The 19,605-nt window shown below is 35.4% G+C and overlaps 2 protein-coding genes across 2 annotated transcripts in view; one reads left to right on the forward strand and one right to left on the reverse strand.

The window, feature by feature from the left end:
• Positions 1–4,089: 4,089 nt before the first annotated feature.
• Positions 4,090–18,928, reverse strand: KBTBD3 (kelch repeat and BTB domain containing 3). The gene is made up of 3 exons (XM_003764269.4): positions 18,692–18,928; positions 9,845–10,089; positions 4,090–6,087 (listed from the first exon to the last, which is right to left on the reverse strand). Exons 2-3 carry the CDS (start codon positions 10,063–10,065, stop codon positions 4,482–4,484), a joined length of 1,827 nt encoding a protein of 608 aa, XP_003764317.1. The 5' UTR covers positions 10,066–10,089; positions 18,692–18,928; the 3' UTR covers positions 4,090–4,481.
• Positions 18,929–19,019: 91 nt separating this feature from the next.
• AASDHPPT (aminoadipate-semialdehyde dehydrogenase-phosphopantetheinyl transferase) overlaps positions 19,020–19,605 on the forward strand; it is a 46,518-nt gene continuing 45,932 nt past the window's right edge. The window contains exon 1 of the mRNA XM_003764265.4: positions 19,020–19,279. Coding sequence (XP_003764313.2) covers positions 19,097–19,279 — 183 coding nt within the window. The 5' untranslated portion in view covers positions 19,020–19,096. The remainder of the gene's footprint in view (positions 19,280–19,605) is intronic.

Raw genomic sequence — 19,605 nt, forward strand, 5'->3', positions numbered from 1 at the left:
TCATTTCCTTTATATAAGAAAATGAGTATACGTTGTGTTTTCAGTAAAATTATTATAGTTACTTGATCTACCATTAAACTCTGATTGTTTATAACACATATAGCAACTCCTGTATTTTCTAAACTTTGTATGAGGTCAGAAAGCAAAGTACATTACTTTGTACTTGATGACGTAAGATAATATGACACTTATACGGAATGCAGCTGTAGTCAAGCATCAGTAATTATATCCATTGGGAAGATGTACAATCTATATTTCATATATTTGATGTTAAGATATTTAGTTTCTTAAGAAGCAGCTAAAAAATTTGCAGATGCATGTCCTTCCAAAGATTATAGTTAAGTTAGAATACACATCACTACATGATTTAAGACAGAGAAGACCATTGGAATACAGGCTATGTGGAAACAGAAAGACTGAATTAAAACCAAAAGCTTAACAGTCATTCTTTATAAAAAGAGATCATATGAAAAAGTTGATATTGTTAGTGGGTGCTGCATTTTAAGAAAGTCATGGATAAATTGGAGTTGATCCAGAGGACGACAACTATGGCTGGCAATAGCATGTTGATGAATAATATAAGAAATTCTGCTTGTTTAGCCTAGAAAGGAAAGCCAAAGAGGGGGTGTATTTTTTGTTTATGGATATAATTGGTAAAGAGAAATCCCAGAATGGAAACCAATACCAATATAGATCAGTGCCCTGTGTACCTGGAGAGGTTAAATGATGACATAGCTAGAATGTGTTAAAAGAAAGACTTGAAGAAAAAATGTGTGAAAAGGAAGTCTTCAAAGCTAGTCCTCTATCTGATTTGGCTGTTTTAAAATCAAGAGTTGTCATGTAGAAGAATTGAATTTTAACTCCATAGACAATGAATGAAAAACTAGGATCAGGGAAGGAGAGTTATAGTGAGACAGATTTCAATTCCATAATAAGGAAAAAACTTAAGGTAGAGACTAGATAATTACTGGTCAAAGAGGCTGTAAAGGATACTTTTATATTATGAAGGAGTTGGAATAGATGATCTCAATGACCTAACTTTCAGATTCTACTGTTTTATCATTAAGTAAGGTTCTTTGGAAATAAGTATTCCAGATGTGTGTCAAATGTTATCATGTGGTTAAAATTGCTTTAGGATTTATAATGAAAACAAGTTATAGATTGCACTGGATTTGTAGTAGTTCAAATGATTAATTTATGTTTGAAGAAAGGTATTTAATTAAGTCAACTTAATCTAGAGTACTTAAATATGATGTTGTTGCTGACTTTACAATAGTAGTAAAAAGTGTGTGATTCCATCAAATTTCTTAGTTATTATTTGGAGGAAGAAAATGGCATGGTCCAACTATGAATTTTTCTCACTTTCAGGGGTGAAAATTACTAGACAATTTTCCTTTTAGTACAACCTTTCCCAGAGCTGTTTTTGCCTTAGGTGAAAAATTTCTAGTTATAGTTCTGGACACTATGCATAATCTTTTCTTATGTCAGATCATTTAACTGGAAGTCATCTGCCAGAGAAATGTGCCATCAACTAAGAAATACAATAAAAGCATTAAATCTGATTTGCCTTTAAAAGACATTTTAAAAAACCACTTGACAATAAATTCTATATTCAGAAAACTCCAAATATCAGATTTTTTTTTTTTTACTAAGAGTTTTGTTCAGATTGGGCACATATAAAAATGAATATATCACATAGCAAACAAATGCTTTGCATAAATTTATGTGGTATAGTAAAAATATCAGTTTTAATAAATTCCAATATTCCAGTATAAGCATACTTATAAAACATGTATATATAAGGTAAATGCCAAAACATTCAGTTCTTTTTCTTAACTCATAAAAAAGTATTATATGGTTTTACTAATGCCAACTTAACATGCTTTGTTTTTAGCATAAATAATTACATTCACAAGTTCATAAGGTACATAGTTACACTTCAAGACATGAAACTTCTTAATAAAGTTCAAATTTGGGTATTTGTAATTTGAAGAAATGTCTTACTTATCCAGAGAGGAACTCTCATTCATGTAGGGTATAGCTGGGAAAATTACCTTAAAGGAAAAATAACTGTTAGAAAGCCATGCACTTTTCTCCACAGAAAATGTATAGAACTATCCTTAGATCAGAGTTCATAGCTTAGAATTGTAGACAAAATTAAACCAAACTTTTATTAACTAGGGGCAGAAGACTAGACACTGAAAGGATATGGTGACCTGAAGCACAATTAAAGTTTGAGAAAACAAAGCAAGGAAGGAGAGAGCACTATCACACACATCACTAACCCATCCAGATGTCACTCCATTACAGTACAATTTAGAATGATAACACTGAACCAACAATTGTTTTTTAAAAATGGACCTGTAACTTCAGTGAATAGGAAATTTCCCAGAGCAGAAATTCCCTCTGCCAATACAGATCAACAAGTGGTAGGAACTTTTAGTCTGTTTTAAGAGTTGTCTAGAGCAGTGAGGGATTAAGTGTTTTGCCCAGTGTCACATAAACTAGCCTGTCAGAAGACTGAATGCAGGTCATCTGGACTCCAATGCTGGTCCTCTATGCTCTATAGCAGACTGTTCCTCAAGTAATCAATAAATGATAACATATTCAGAGCATAAGACAACACATATGAAGGCAAAGAAATATATAACACTTTGGGATTACTATTAAAAAGGCTAACAATAATCATCGAAGTGCTTTTTTTTAAAAGAATAAACTTCATTCATCCATTCAACTTATGGAACATCTCAAATATATACCTCATTTATACAGTATTGTACTTCATTTTAAAGATGTCTCTTCTTGATTAATAGGGGAATAATAAGAGATTTCAATTTTTTTCTAGGCTACATTTGATATTTACTTTCCAACCAAAGTAAACAGAGGTAAAATTTCTGATTACCTTAACTGAGTGACAATTAAAATAATTTCACCTAAACTTTTGAGAGAAACTAGGCAAACTAAATATCAAGGGTGTGCCTTAGTGAGTAAAATACTGGATCTAGAAAAGGACTGAATTTAAGTAGAAGATCTGAGTTTGAAGCCTGTCTGACATTACTCCATTCATGATGATAGGCTAGTCATTTAATCTTCCTGAGCCTGTTTCCAAATTTGTCAAAAAAAAAAAAAAAAAATCTGTGCTACTTAAGTATATTACATGGTTTCTGTGAGACTAAGATGAGATAATATATGTAAAGCCTTTGCAAATTTTAAAGCATTATAAAAAATCAATTATTATTAGTAAACTTTTCTTGCCATTCAGCTTTGCTTGGCTTCTTATAAGAAAAATAAAAGAATTTAAAGTTTGAGTCATATGCAACATGTTCATCCATGTTTAAGTTCATACTAAAGAAAATAAAAAGGATAAGGTTTCACAAGCTATGGCAAAATAAATAATGAAATAAATTTCCATTGACTATATATACGTGACTTTGGGCAAATAACTTTTATTTTTTTCTTGGCTTCATCTATAAAATGAGGGAGATGAACTTGATGGCCTCTAAGGTTCTTGCCAGTTCTAGATTTATGATCTTATGTACAAATCAAATACATAACAACCATAGAACCATATATATATATATATATATATATAATCTTTGCAAATTAAAATATTTATATAGTTAACATTCTATTACCTGTTTTTCTTTATCACTGACCAGATCTCTTTATTAACAGCACAGATAGGGGAAAAGCATGATAGCTCAAACAGTCTCCCAAAGCAAGCACTGGTGTCAAAAGAAAAAATATACATAATTGTTTCCTTACAAACATTCAAAATAACTTCCTTTACTCTCCTGGGACTTTCCAGAGCCTCCTTGCTTTTTCTAAAGGAAAAGATATGAATTTAAGAAATCCCACCTATTTTGGACTTCTTTCTTTTTCCACTTTACATAATAGATTTGTGTAAGTTTTCCCTATTTTAAAAAGTATATTGACAGCCTTTCTTCTTCTAATAGCCAAGGTCAATAAGCTTTGGTTTTATTTTACTTTGAATAAAGTTCAGTGGATTAGGTACTTAAATCATTGAATTATCCAAGCTGAAGACTTTAGTGCATATAAAAGTCTTTCTAGAAGACTTGTTTATCTTCAGAGTAAGATTAAATTATCCTCAGCATTGTTTTAGTGGTTTTTAAAAATACCTCAAAGATCTTAATTTCCTGAGTTGATCCTGTTTGCCAACACCTTTATAACAAAGTAGATTGTCTGTGGCCATACTTGATGTTTTGGTATTAAATTCTTTCCCATTTTCTACATTATTAAAGAATTGGTAGATATGTATATAATACGTATGAGATATACATATGTATAAATACATGTGTGTATTTAAATATAATCAATCTTTAAGAATTTATGTGGTAGTTCTCAGTTAATCATACTTTTTGATTAGTAAGTACAAGCCTTTCCCCAGTCATGCCAGATAAAGTTTACTGTATTTGTCTTTTGACTGAAATAATTTTAGAAAGGGATTCTACTACATACTGTTAATCCAAATAGGTAGAAAACCAGGGGTCCCTGTACTTATTAAATTGAATCACTTGACAGTAAAATTCAGTTAATGCCTTTGGCATTGGTGACACTTCTTCCCACTCGGATCTGTTGCTGTGGTAGACCTGCACTTCATCTGTAATTTCATCTGGAGCATAATCACCACCTAATATGTAAATTTTGTCTTCAATTCCCACTGCACCTGCATTAAATCCTGCACATTCAAAAGATCCTTCTCCCTTCCAAACACAAGTGTCTGGGCAAAAACTATAAACCTTATACGTAGAAAGGTCACATATGTACAATGTGGAATTTACTGGCACTGCTTTGATCAATGTTGCATGAAAAAACTGACCAAATTCTGCTACTAATTCAGACCACTGGTCAATTGTGGCATTATATTTAAAAAAGCAATCAAGAGATGGGTTAAAGGCATCAGTAATCTCTACTTCAGATCCAAGAACATAAATCACATTTTGGCATGCACTTGCTTCTGGATAGTATATGCCTCTGGGTAACTGGCTTACAGATAACCACTCTTCGGAAAGAGGATTATAAGAGTCTACATCCAACAAGCTTTTAATGTCCCGAGCTCCTCTAGTCTTACCACCTATTACAAACAATTTATTGAGAGCCACAACTGAAGTGTGCATGGTTCTTGGCTTTTTCATTGCTGATACTAAGAAGAAGTTATTCTTGACTGGACAGTAGCACCAAGTCTGATCAGTGGCATCATGATATGACTCAGCAATATGAAGTCGAACAGTTCTGCAACATTTCCCTTTGCAACCACCTGTCATAAATATTTTTTCTCCATAACTAGATAGACTAGACCCTGGCAAGTCAATCATGTGAGTCTGCGGCAGCACTTTCCATTTATCTGTTTTGATATTATAGCAAAATGTGTGCTGATTTTCTCCTGTTTCTTCAGTTTTGTGAACAAATATATATTTTTCAGTTGTGGATGGACGTGCATCTGGATAGAGTCCACTGGAATGTTGCACACATTTAATTGCATCTCTGATTATATCAAAGCACTTGGTGCTTTTGAGTAAATGATCTTCAGAAATCAGGCAGTCCTGAAGAGTCTCCTCAGACAACTGATATAAGCGTATCTTTTGCATCAAATGAGGCAGATGTTTTTGCCTTGATTCCAGGTTATGTTTGGTCCAGTTAAGAACTGCTTTCAACACAGATTCTTCTTCAGGAACATTTAATTCATCTGCTTCCAAACATTTTTGTAATACTCCAAAATTAATCTCTAAGAAGTCGGTGGATTTGAGTAACAGAGAAAAGTGATGCTGTACAAATTTGAGTGCATGGTCAAACAAATGGGAAGCACCATAGCTATCTGATATTGACAACAACTGTAAACAATTGACAAGATCAATACTTTTTATTAAAAAATCACTGCAAGCTTTGGAAAGGAATGAAACTTGAAGAAATGATGACAACTGGAAGAACATTTCTACGTTGTCATTTGTTATTTCTGTTTTTCCAGTATAGGCATAATCAAGAAAAGCTTTCACTGCTTTGGGGGACAAATTACTAATGGTAACACTCCCATCATCTCTTTCTTTCATGTTTACTTCAAACATAGCCCTGTAAAAACAAAAGTAAATAATATATGAATAGTAAATATTTTCCTTTTTGACTTTATATTGATCTAAAATTAAAATTTTAAAATCATAAGGAGCATATTTTTAAACATACTGGCATATAATATGTCTTTAATACATATTTACTGTTTGATTAAATTATCCAATTATACATATAAGTAGATACATGTGTACATGTTTGCATGCATGTGGGTGTGTGTATATGGGTATGTGTAAGTATAAGTTGAATTTTTTCACTTCTGTAACTCAGGACCATTTAGTAGGATGCATGTTGAGAGGCATATAGTATAGGGGGTGGGAAATTACATTTTAGTTAGGAGATCTGATTTTGACTTTTTTTGCTCTAATACTTATAAATCTCCTCAGGTTTTCTCTTCAATTTCCCCCCCCAGGGAAAATGAGTTGAAAAATGGGAGTAGGATTTGTCCATATTAGTTGAATTCATGTCCTAATGGATTGATGGCATTTTAGATTTTAGACCACTGTGTACCCATACTAGATGTAAGTTTTTTTCATAAGGTATGTTCATGGAGAAGATAGTTTTCTTTAAGTACTATAAGGACAATAATGGGAAATAGGAATCAGATTTAAAATGGTTACATGGAATCATATATCTAGAGCAGAAGGCAACCATAGATATCATCTAATCCAACTCCCTCATTTAAGAAATGAGGAAATTGAGACCAGAAAGATGAAGTAGTTTTCTTAGTGTCCCATAGTTTAAAAGATGATCTAGGATTTGAATTCAGAATCTCTGATTATAAAACCAGCACCCTTTCCACTATAACATCTTACATCCTTGAGGGTAATTACACCTTAGTATCTTGCTTCCATAATAAAATAAAGGTCATACAATGAGAGATTCCCCTAGGTTACCTGTTACATTACAGACCTAACTTTTTGGCCTTTTACAGTTAAAATCTTTGTACTTGGGCATAGGACATGGAAGAGTGTCTTTTTCTGGGGATGGAGGTAATCAAGGTATTCAATATATAAAGTGGCCAAACAGTATAAAGATAAAATCTTTATAAATTAATGAAATACTAAGAAATTAGGTGTTTGTTTCAGTCTAATGTGGAAGAAGTTGTTTGTTCTTTGATTTTCTTAAAAAAAAAGTTGTACATTATCTGAGAGAATGAAAAGGCAAAGAGAATTTAATAAGTAGTAGATGTAGCAGAAAAAAAAGAGTATGTGAAAGATGTAAATTACTGTTTCAGGGAGAACATACATTAATAAATTGCTCTCACTACTGGTGGAAAAAAACAGAGGCTCTTCAATGAGTAGAAAAGAAAATGTATGTGTGTATGCAATGATTAAGGTAGCCTTTGAGAGGAAAGACGGATGAGAAGCTTTTAGTTTCTCCCCTCTCCTTTGGAGTAGTGAGAGAGTAGTAGAACATCACAATGCAGATCACACAGAAGGAGGAGTCAAAAGTTGGATCTATTCAGTGGAAAGAGTTGTCTTGAGGGCATAAAAAGGGTATATTTGGGATGTATAGGTGTTTACTTTTTGACTAGAATGTAGAAAAGAAGGTAGGAATATTTAACAAAGCTGGAAAGGTAAAGACAAGATTATAGATGCCACATGTGATTGCTTAAACTTTATTCAGTAGGCAATAGAGAAGATCTTAAAAGAGGTTGAGCCCAGGAGTAACATGACAAAATCTTTGGAAAAGATAATTCTGGCTTTAGTATTAAAGATAGATTGAAGTAGAAAGAAATTAGAGGTAGGAAGTTTAGTGAAAAGAACTTTTTCAAGAAATCAGGTAGATAGTATTGGTATTAAAGGGCCTGTTTTCTGATGGTATAAGTGGGAAAAAGAACTGGGGAGATGTGCAGAAGTGGAAACAAAAGGTTTGAAAGCTGATTGGATGCAGCAGTTGAGAAAGAACATAGAGGTGTGAGTGAGAAAAAGGTTCTTGCAAGGATTTCTGCGGGGGTGGGTTTATGAAGGCAGAGTTTGCATGCTCAGGAAAATCAATTTCTACAAGGTGGAACAGAATTAGTTCTCTGGACTAAAATTATATGTCCCTGTCAAAATAGCATTCCAGAGCAGGGCTTCTTAAACTTTTTAAATTTGCAATCTCTTTTCAACTGAGAAATTTTTACATGACTGTGAGTATATGAAATAGGCATAAAAACCAAACATTTATCGATAATAAATCATAATTGTATCACCCCTATAATCAGTCATGAGACTCCACATGGAGTGATAAACCAAAGTTTAGAGAGCAGATTCTAAATCTATAAAGGGGTTAGGAGTAAGAAAAAAGGTAGAATTAAAACAACGCATTTTACAAATGGGTGTTACAAATAAATATCACTAAGAGAAAGATTTGGATGGGGGGGAGATGATTAGGCATCATACTCCCATATAAACTAGGAAAACAAAGTATAAAACAAGCAAAATAAAGAATAAAGTGCCTTTAGATTAGGAAGAATGTTTCAGGGAAATTAGATTTACAATTACAATTACAAAGGGAAACAGAGACCTATCACTGATCTGAAAGGAGATATATATATACCTTTTCTTATATGTATATGTACATATGGATATGTAGTTGGTGAACAGGACTAGACTGGAACTGTTATTCAAATTCTCTAAGCCAGTGTGGGTTGGTACCTTTTCGTTAATTTATAGCCTTAGAGAGCTGCTTAGGACACGTACAGGTTAAGTGACTTTCCCAGAATCACAAAGCCAGTAGATATCAAGCCAGGACTTAAACTTAAATCTTCTGGGCTAAACAGGCCAGCTCTTGATCTACTACTCCTCAAAGCTCTTTTATACATTTCTCTTGTATGTAGCTAATGAAAGAATTCTTGGAAATTTGAAGAGGTACAGAAAAACTAGAAAATTATTATAACTGAAAAAAATTCAAAAACTTTTTTTTTTTTGGTTGAGGAAATTGGGATTAAGTGACTAGCCCAGAGTCACACAACTAGAAGAGTTAAGTGTCTGAGACCAGATTTGAATTTAGGCCCTCTTGACTTCAGGGCTGGCGTCACTTAGCTATCCCAAGAGCTTATTTTTTTTTTAAAGCTTAACAAAATCAACAAATTATTAACTAACTTGAAGATTAAAAAAGAAAAGAAAATGAAATTGCCAAAATAAAGATATGAATTTTAATTCATAGCAGACGAAATAAATGAGAGCTCAAGGTTGCTTCCATATTCCGAGATATATAAATGATACACTATAATTTCAGTAAGATTTTATTTTGATGGAGAAGGGATAAAGTAGATTGTGTGTTTTCTTATTTTGCTCATTTATCAATGCCTAAGGAGAGCCTATTTGTTAGATTTACATATCCTCTAATAGTATCTCTTGGCAGCTGGCAGAATTTCACCTTTAGGAATTAAAAAGACATAATCACCTTTAATAAAGATAGTCCTGTACTTCTAATCTATTAAAGGTAGCTAAATGTTGAGGCAGTTAGTTGGTGCAGTGAATAGAGCACCAGCCTTAAAGTCAGGAGGATCCGAGTTCAAATCTGGTCTCAGACTTCCTGGGTAAGTCATTTAACTCTAATTGCCTCGGGGTGGGGGTGGGGGAAAGAAGGCAAATGTCACAATGATTTTATGTGAATGTTTTTTTTCCCCCAAGGAACAAAAATTATCAAGGAATACATCACCTTAAGATGAATAGAGGATATATTTAAAACATTTATGAAACACTGACTTCCTAATACAAATTATCACATTATTCAGAATTTGAAATTGAACCACAAGAAAACTGTTTACCTGAAAAAGTCACTGCATGCTGCTAATACACAACGATGGCATGGGATTATTTCATCTTTTACAATTATCTTAAAATCATAAAAGACATTCTTCTCTCTAAAATTCTGTAGTACATTTAAAATTTGTTGCCCATGTTCTTCAGCCACAAGACAGCTGCTTTTCTTATCAGGTGGAATTCCATTACACATGACCCATCTAAGGGAATTCTGTGAGAAGTCCATGGCTAATGTAAACTGTGCCTAGAACTAAAAAGAAAAAAAAAAAAAAAACCTGATTAATTTTCATGAGAAAATACCGTAACTTTAAAAGTTATTTATTTTTATTGTATGAAAAGTGCTCCTTACTACAAATGAAAGCTGATGAGCATATTACTAGTTAAAATATTTACTAGTAAAACTTTGTGATTTTTACTTTTTTTCCCTAAAATATTAACATATCAATAAAAATCAATGTTCATATCCAATGTCATGTCAAAGGAATAGCATGCACATATATACCATTTTAGCATTACTTTAGTAATGAAAATTGAATATACAGATTACAGAGCTTCTTTTAAAAGGTTAGGGATATATATATATATATATATATATATATATATATACACATACACACACATTTTTCTTGAAGAAGTAGTTTCAAAATGTATAGAATACACATAGGAAACAAGGTGACACAGTGTATGGAGTGCTGTGCCTGGAGTCAGGAAGATTATCTGAATTCAAACACAGTCTGTGATACTTGCTAGCTGTATAATTAAAAAGGTTAAATCACCTAATCTTCCACGTCAGTTTTCCTCCTCTGCAAATTGGGAAAAATAACAGGACCCACCTTCCAGGATTATTGTAAAGGTAAAATGAGCTGTTTGAAAATCACTTTAAATGTGATAACTATTATTTACTATTTATTCTATCTTCCTTTTTCTCTCTTAAAATATTCCTTGATATCATCCTCCATTCACTGGTCTCCATTAGGCATAGCAAAAGAGGAGCTGGGACATATTCTGGAGGACTGTGTTAATGGTGAGTGGATCTGGACCAATGAAGGACCTGCAGCAATGTGGTGAAGACAAGATCATATAAAGAATGTGTGAGAATGATTGAGGCAGATTAATCATCTCAATTGGGGGAGACCAATGGGTTCTGAATCCCAGGGTTTTCTTCTCTTTCCTCTGAGTGATTACTAAGACAATCTTGGTGAGTTCTGAATCCAATATTCTTTCCTTTCCCTTCTTTCTCCATACCTACAATCATTGAGATAGTATTGGGGAAGGGAAATAATGAGATGAAGTAGGCTTTTATTTTCTTCCAATTTTGTTATTAAATGCTTTTCTTATGCTTCTTGCTATTATTCCTGCTATGAACTGTTATCTTATTGCACAGCTATAACATATGTGAACACAAAAAAGACAATTATCCAACTCTTATGAGATGCATACAGGTCATGCAGATATAGGAAATTTCCCAAATATAGGTGGAAACTCAAAGAAGAAATGAGAAATCTTCCTTTTACTAATTCTATAATATAATCCAGGTCAAATCTAGGTAGATTTATATGATTAGAGGATCACTAATACTGACTGGGCTAGAAACTGATAAGCACCTAAGCCTGGGAACCTTGGCTCCTGAAGCCCCAAGACTCCTTAAAAAGGGAAGTATCTGGATTCATTCTTTGCAGAAGGCCTAAAGTAGGTTGCTCAGCTGTTAGGACTTTCTGCACGCTGAGAAGGCATTCCCTCAGCATGAAATTCCATTTCCCTAAAAGGACTCTGGCGCTATACAAGTCAGTCTCTTGGCAAACTGGTTTCTAGCCAACATTTTGCAATTGATAATTCTGGATAAGTGAATTCTTTCAGTTTAAACCTGCTGCCAACCAAAAATGGGGATTTTTAACAGCTGCCTTATTGCCACTAACCTTATCAAATTAATAGAAAATGAAGTGAGCAGAATCAGGAAAACATCATAGTGATTATCAGCAATACTGTAACAATGACTGACTGTGAAAGACTTAGTTTCTCTGATCATTATCTAAGACAATTCTTTTTTTTTTTTCTTTCTCTGAAGCAATTGGGGATAAGTGACTTGCTCAAGATCATACAGCTAGGAAGTGTTAAGTGTCTGAAAACAGATTTGAACTCAAGATCTTCTGATTTCAGGGCTGGTGTTCTATCCATAGGGGCACCTCGCTGCCCTTAAGACAATTCGAAAGGACTCATGATGCTATCCACTTCCACAGAAAGAAATGTGAATTCTGAAGGCAGATTGAAACATACTTTTTTCACTTTATTTTCCTTGTTTTTGTTTTTTTCTTTTCTTTGTTTTTTTTTTTTTTTTTGGAATGTGGCTAGTGTGGGGCTATGTTTTGCATGACTAGTTAGGGTGATAGGGCTGTACATTGATGGTGATAAGGAAGAAGTCTGATTTTTGGGTGATACTTTTGTGATAATCAATATAGGCTAGGTAACAATTAAGAATACAATATGCTTTATATATATTATCTGATTTGGTCTTCATCACTATATCGTGTGGTGAATTCTGCTGTTCTTACCCAATTGCCCAGTTCTTAGCACAGTGTCTGGCACATAATAGGTGTTCAATAAAAATCTACTGCATTGAATCTATTGAATTAACAAAAGATGCTGAAAAGTTAAGTGACAAGGCCATGATCTCACAGCTGGTAAATGTCAGAAGCAGGATCTGAACCCAAGTCTCCAACTTCATATAGCATTATTCACAATAATCATACTGCTCTTTTCCTCTAAAACTTAAATCATGAACATGGCCAATCAACCAATCAAGAATTCACAGAAATTGCTGGAATGAAAAGGACTATAGAGTCCAATATTCTTATTCTGAGGATACTATATTCAGAGTGGCTATGTCATGTTAGGAGACACAGAGATAAGAAGAGCAAAGTACGAAGTGAGAACACATAGGCTGTGTCCAGCCAACAATGTGGTTCTGTTTGACAAGAGTGCAGAGCTGAAGTCTTTAAGGTTTTTTGGATCAGATAGCCCATTAACAGCCTGGTGAAGCCTTTAGACCCCTTCTCAGAATGTTTTAAATGCATATAATACAAAAGTTTAAAAAGTACACTATATTGAAATATGCATATTAAATGCAAAAGAAGTTTATGGATCCCAGGTTAAGAATTCATAGTACAAAACATATTTGGACTCATACATAAATTTACTAGGCATGTGTTCTTTAGCCAATAGCTAAATTCTGAGCTAGAGCATCTTCATCTGTAAGAAGGGATGCAACTGTTTGTACCAGATACCTCACAAGATTATTGTGATGATCAAATGAGAAATGTATAGGATTATGGAACAAGATCAAGTACTTTTAAAAAAAGATACTTTTGCTTTTGAGTCTCTTCTATTCCCTATTTTATCTCTATTCCATTTTCTCACTTTCTCCTTACCCTTCTATACTCTTATTTCTCTTCCTTCTACCTCAATTAACTATAACATATAACTAATATTTAATGTTCTGTTTTTGCTGAGTAAAGTGATGAAATGAATTGTATCTTCAATAAACCAAATTGAATAGCTTTTTATATACTGATAATTTTTGTTCTTCCTTTAGCCTTTGATAGATACATGGTTCCTGATCGCTTGATCTAAGCAGTAACTTCTCAACAGGTTTAGTCTAAAAAGTATGCCTGCTGTGTTTAAAGCATGAAAGGAACCAGAAAAAAAGTATAAGATTCAATCCTTGACCTCATGGAGCTTATAAGCATTATATTGCTCAAAGTCCATATACCCACAGTAAATTTAAAACTGAACTATTGTTGCCCAGACAGAGCTGGTAGGCCTTTTTTTCTACATCATTCCCTCTATCCATTTGGGGATATTTCAAGGACATCTCTAACAGAAAGAAGTGCAATCTTAAGGACAACAACATGGGAATATAAGGCAAATTATATCCTTATTAATGTCTACTTTTATAAATGTTAAAATATTTTAATTATGCCATGTGATTATTTTGGTTGTTAGAGAATTCTAACTTCTGAGTCACAGTAATTAAAGACAAACTTATTTTCTCCAAGTCTGTGAGTAGTATAAGACAAGGGCATTTACTATGTCATACAATGGGTATATATAAGTAACTTTCAACAAAATACAGAAAAAAAAATCATTAATGATAAAAAAAAATATAGAAAACATATTACTAGAGATCCATATTTTTTCCCCCTAAAAAAATCAACTCTTTTTAGGAAAATAATTCAGTACACTAATAATTAGTGATTTTATCTGTATGGGCTCTCCCCACTCTGACACCCACCTCAAACTCTCTGCACCTTAGTAGGTGGCTTCATTAGTTGCAAAGGCTGTTCTCTCTTAGACTTCATTAGATTTGTCCTGAATTCTTTATTAGAACTTTACTTTAAGCCTTGCCAGTTTGTTAAATCTACCAGTTTTTATTCTTACTGTAATCTTTGAAAATTGTCACATCTTACCACTACACACCTGTCAGATTGGCTAAGATGACAGGAAAAAATAATGATGATTGTTGGAGGGGATGCGGGAAAACTGGGACATTGATGGTGGAGTTGTGAATGAATCCAACCATTCTGGAGAGTAGTTTGGAACTATGCTCAAAAAGTTATCAAACTGTGCATACCCTTTGATCCAGCAGTGTTACTACTGGGCTTATATCCCAAAGAGATCATAAAGAAGGGAAAGGGACCTGTATGTGCACGAATGTTTGTGGCAGCCCTCTTTATAGTGGCTAGAAACTGGAAACTGAGTGGATGCCCATCAGTTGGAGAATGGCTGAATAAATTGTGGTATATGAATATTATGGAATATATTGTTCTAAGAAATGACCAACAGGATGATTTCAGAAAGGCCTGGAGAGACTTACATGAACTGATGCTGAGTGAAATGAGCAGGACCAGGAGATCATTATATACTTCAACAACAATACTATATGATGACCAGTTCTGATGGACCTGGCCATCCATCAACCAAATCATTTCCAATGGAGCAATAATGAACTGAACCAGCTATGCCCAGAGAAAGAACTCTGGGTGATGACTAAAAACCATTACATTAAATTCCCAATCCCTATATTTATGCCCACCTGCATTTTTGATATCCTTCACAAGCTAATTGTACAATATTTCAGAGTCTGATCTCTTTTGTACAGCAAAATAACGTTTGGTCATGTATACTTATTGTGTATCTAATTTATATTTTAATATATTTAACATCTACTGGTCATCCTGCCATCTGGGGGAGGGGGTGGGGGTAAGAGGGGAAAAATTGGAACAAGAGGTTTGGCAATTGTTAATGCTGTAAAGTTACCCATACATATAACCTGTAAATAAAAGGCTATTAAATTTAAAAAAAAAAAAAAAAGAAAATTGTCACATCTTTACCTGACTTAAGAAATATAAGATCTACATAAACCAAATGGGATTTTTGAATAATCATAATTATCAAAAAACATCTTTTTTTTTTCTTCCCTGTAACTTTGGAACGTGTAAGTCCAATTTCTGCCTCTACACAGTAGTAATCATTCTTACTTTAAGGCCTTTCATTCTAGCAGATCAAGTTTCTTTAACCTTTAAGAGCCTCATATTAAATCATCCATAAAATGACAGAATTAGATTATCTAATCTCTAATGTCTTTTCCAGGTCTAACATTTAGTGTTTTTTGGGTTTTTTTGTATCCAAATTAAACAATTTTTTTGAATACTTCATCTTCTTAGGTGATAGGAAATATAAATTATTCTTTATAAAATAAAATTCAACATGCTACTTTAGTAAACTACAAATAATAAAGGAAAGGAAATAAATAACATGAGTTAAGCCTTGAAAAGAGCTAGGAATTTCAAACATGTTAGGAAGGGCAGCATTCTAGTCATGGAGTTTGTGAAGAAAAATAATGTATAAGCAGCCAAAACAAATAAGCTGGGGAGATATAGAAAAGGATTTTTAAAATGCCAAAGGAGCTCCTATTTTATCTCGAAGGCAATGTAGAGCCATTGAAAGTTCCTTTACAGGGAAGTGACATAGTCTGACTTGTATTATAGAAATATTTGGCATCTAGATGGAGGATGGATTGGAGGGGAGGAGAAATTGGAGGAGGGGGAAGAGAAAGTTTAGGGAAGTGATGGGAGTCTGGACTGGGGTGATTTAGTATAGATAGTCTAGTATAGATATAAAGATAGTATATAGATATAGATAGTATAGATATAAAAAGGGGACAGATGTGAGAGATTCTAGGGAGATGTAATCTGGCCACTGATTAGGATAAGGGAAAAGAAAGTGAAAAATCAAAGATAATTTCAGTCAAACTGACTCAAACTTGAGTGACTAGAAGAATGGTGGTGCTATTAACATAAATAGATAAGTATAGAGGAGGATAGGTTTTGGGGAAAGGTAAGCTCTCATTTAAAAATCATTAGTGTAGGGAATTGGAAATGTGTGATTGGAACTCAGCAGAAAAATGGGGGCTTGATATGCTGGAGATGATAATAAAGAAAGCTGTAGAGATGATAAAGATAATTATAAGTAGATAATTGTAGAGATAATAGATACATGGAACCTGATAAGATCCCTGAGAAAACATATAGAAAGAGAAGACAAGAAGGTCCAGGACAAATCCTTGGAGCTTGCCATAATGAGAAATGGATTCTATATCTAAAAAGATGACAAAGAAAAAATTATCTTAAAGTTAAGAATAGAACTGACAGAAGAGTGTCTTGAAAACTCAGGGAAGAGAGAGAATCTATAAAAAGGTGTTCAGTGTTTAACTCTGGAAAGGTCTAGAAGATTCATTTTTTAAAAAAGGAGTGATAAGCAATTGAATTTAGCAATCAGGAGAATATTGGTGACCTTTAAGAAAGCAGTTTTAGTGAGGGAGTAGGAAACAAACAAGCCAGATAGCAAAGGGTTGACAAATGAGTGGGAGGTGAGAAAGTACAGGCAAACAGCTTTTTCCTTTCTAGGAATTTATGTATGAAAGGAAAGAGATAGAACAATAGAGCTTGAGGAGTAGGAAGAATAAAGTAAAGATTTCTTAAGGATGGAGAAAATTGGATATGTATATAAGCAAGAGGGAAAGAGCCAATAGGTAAAGAGAAGTTGAAAATTGAGGAGAGATAATCACTCACCCAACTGACTTTCCTTAGAGTTAATTTAGCCAGCTCCTTTTCTCATTTGGAGTACAATTTCTTAAACTTTTTCTACTCATGATCTCTTTTTTCCCTGAAATTTTTACTTTGGGGTATATACATAAATAAAATAAGTATACAAACCAAACATTTACTGATAATAAAAATTTCCTAACTTCCACAGTCAGTTGGTCATGACCCATAGTTTTAAGAAGCTTTGATTTAAAAACCATTTTTTCACTTTGTGTGTGTGTGGATGTTAAATAACTTGCTCAGGCATACAGCAAGTTAAGTATCAGAAACTGGACTTGAACTCCATAGAGTCCAGAGAATTAAGGTCCTCTTGATTCCAGGTCCTGTGCTTAATATCCACTGCGCCATCTGGTTGCCTCTTCACATATAAAGGAAAAACAGATTATAAACTGTTTTTACACATTAACATATCAAAATTTTAAAATATTTAAGTTGACATTAACCCGTTAATATGTTAATATATTTTTAGCCTCGATCCTGTGTCTTACTTTCTGTGTTTACAGGAAACCTTTTATTACTTGAGGATTATATCATATGTCTTTATAGCCTTCTCTGTGCCTATAAAAGTGCTTCATACACAAAAAGGTTTTATTTGATATATGTATGTACATACACATTTCTGTATACATACATATATGTAATGAAGAAGTAGAGGAAGGAGTTAAGATTTAAGTGTTACTTCTAACCTACTACTAACTTGAGTGACTGAGTGAAAGAGAAAGAGGGGGGAAGAGGTGGTACAAGACAGCCTTCAGAGTTTTTTACAATAATAAAATCTGCATAAATGTCTACCACCACATCAGTAATTCATTTCACAGCCCTTTAATTTACAAGAAACAAAAACTTTGAAAAAGCTTTCAAAAGAATTTTAAGTTTACAACAAATACATAAAAGGCATGACTAAGTAGAAAATAAAAAAAAAGTCATTTAGAAGGAAATGGACAAGAGGAAAAAAAAATAAAATGACACATAGCAATCGTTGTTTGCCAAAAGAAATTACAACCAGTTTCTAGAAAAAGATTTTTTTTTTTTTGGAAGTTTATGAACTTAAGGAGGAATTTATCTCACGCAAAGAAATTCTATGGAAAAGACACTGATATAAGGTTCGAAGGGATGATTCTTGCATGGCCTTTTGCATAAAGGTCGAAGGCATAATGCTATTTAAAACTGCAGCTTCTGATGCAAGGAAAGGCTCCTTAAGTTGACAGCTCCTGTGTCAGGGTGGAAAGCTCAATTAAAGTCAAGCGGCCCCCAGCGTCAAATCAGGCGGGGAAGTTCATGGCTAAACGTTTGCCTCTTCAGAGGAAAAGGGGTCTTAGGAATATCAGCAACTCAGAGGAAGGGGCTAAGGCCCCCTCCATCCCAGCATTTTCCCAGGGATCTCTTGCACCCCAGGGCGGCCGCCTCCGCCGCCGAGCGGGAAGGACCACTCTCTCGGCCGGTGTGGCGCCTCTACGCGATAAGGATTTGCTAGAAAGCCAAAGGGGCCCTCGGGTGGGTGGAGGCGCCCATCGCAGAATGGAGGCGTAGCCCGAGGCAGCGGCCAGGCCCCTCCGCAGAGGCCGAAAAGTCCCCTTCCCAAAGAGGCCGTGGGCCAAAGCCGGCTTCCCCCTCCCGTGGGGGCTCCGAGGCCCACTCGGCTTCCCTCCAGCCCGCTCTTGCCCCTCTCAGGCACCATGGTTCATCACTCACCTGCATCTGCAGTCTCAGGTCTCCAGCTGGGCCCGCCCTAACTCCTAGAGGCTCCACTGCTATTGGCATAGCTGGCTGTCAATCTTGCCTGTCCTAGTTCAGGAGTGGTGCAATTCCCTTGGCTTCATCCCACCTCCATAACTGAACCGCGGTCCCTGCAGCACAGCCCTTCTCCAGACCCTCCGAAGTTACTGCAGAGCAGCAACTGTTTCCTCGTGGCTCCACCCCCCGCTCACAGCTGTTTTCCTTTGGAGGCGGGCAAGAGTAGGCGTTCGAGTTGACGTCACGCCCCCGCAGGCTACGCTCCTCCGGGGAGAGGTTGAGGCGGGGCATAATAAGCACCGTCTTTACGTCATTGTGGGGTCGTGCGTGTGCACGTCGGTGCGCGCGTGTCCCGGGCCGCCTATGGTTTCTCGGGCGCGGACTGGGTGGTCTTTTCTCCCCATGGAAGGAGTGCGTTGGGCTTTTCCGTGCGCCGCCTGGCGCCCCAGCCGGGCCGAGTGGCTCTTGGCGGCTCGTGCAGTGCAGCCCGAGGAGAAGGATCGCATTGGCCAGTTCGTCTTTAGCCGGGACGCCAAGGCAGCCATGGTACCGACGGATCTTTGCACTTTAGCTAGAGTCGGTGTCGGGCGCGGTGTCCCCCAAGCTAGCATCCCCTTTCTTCCCTCCCCGGATTGTCTCCGGTGTACGGGGCCTGGGGCCGTCCGGAGGATGCCAAACTGCTGAGTGTCCCTGCAGTCAGCCAGCTCGGGAGGCTGCCTGTCTTTCACCCCAAAGCCATTGGTTAAACACTTGCAGCCTGCCCAGCCCCTTGGATTTAATGCTGGTAGAGACCAGCCCAGTGCAGAACCCTTTCAGAGATAAGGAAGTCGTGGACAGGGGACTACCCTAGGGTAGCATCAACTCGGTGCTTT

The sequence above is a fragment of the Sarcophilus harrisii genome, chromosome 3 (assembly GCF_902635505.1).
Source record: "Sarcophilus harrisii chromosome 3, mSarHar1.11, whole genome shotgun sequence".
NCBI classification, from domain to species: Eukaryota; Metazoa; Chordata; class Mammalia; order Dasyuromorphia; family Dasyuridae; genus Sarcophilus; species Sarcophilus harrisii.

Coding starts and splice junctions, on each gene's coding strand:
- KBTBD3 (XM_003764269.4), bottom strand. CDS start 10,065: ATGGACTTCTCACAGAATTCCCTTAGATGGGTCATGTGTAATGGAATT. Junction 6,088..9,844: donor GCATGCAGTGACTTTTTCAG/GTAAACAGTTTT, acceptor TTGTTTTTACAG/GGCTATGTTTGAAGTAAACA.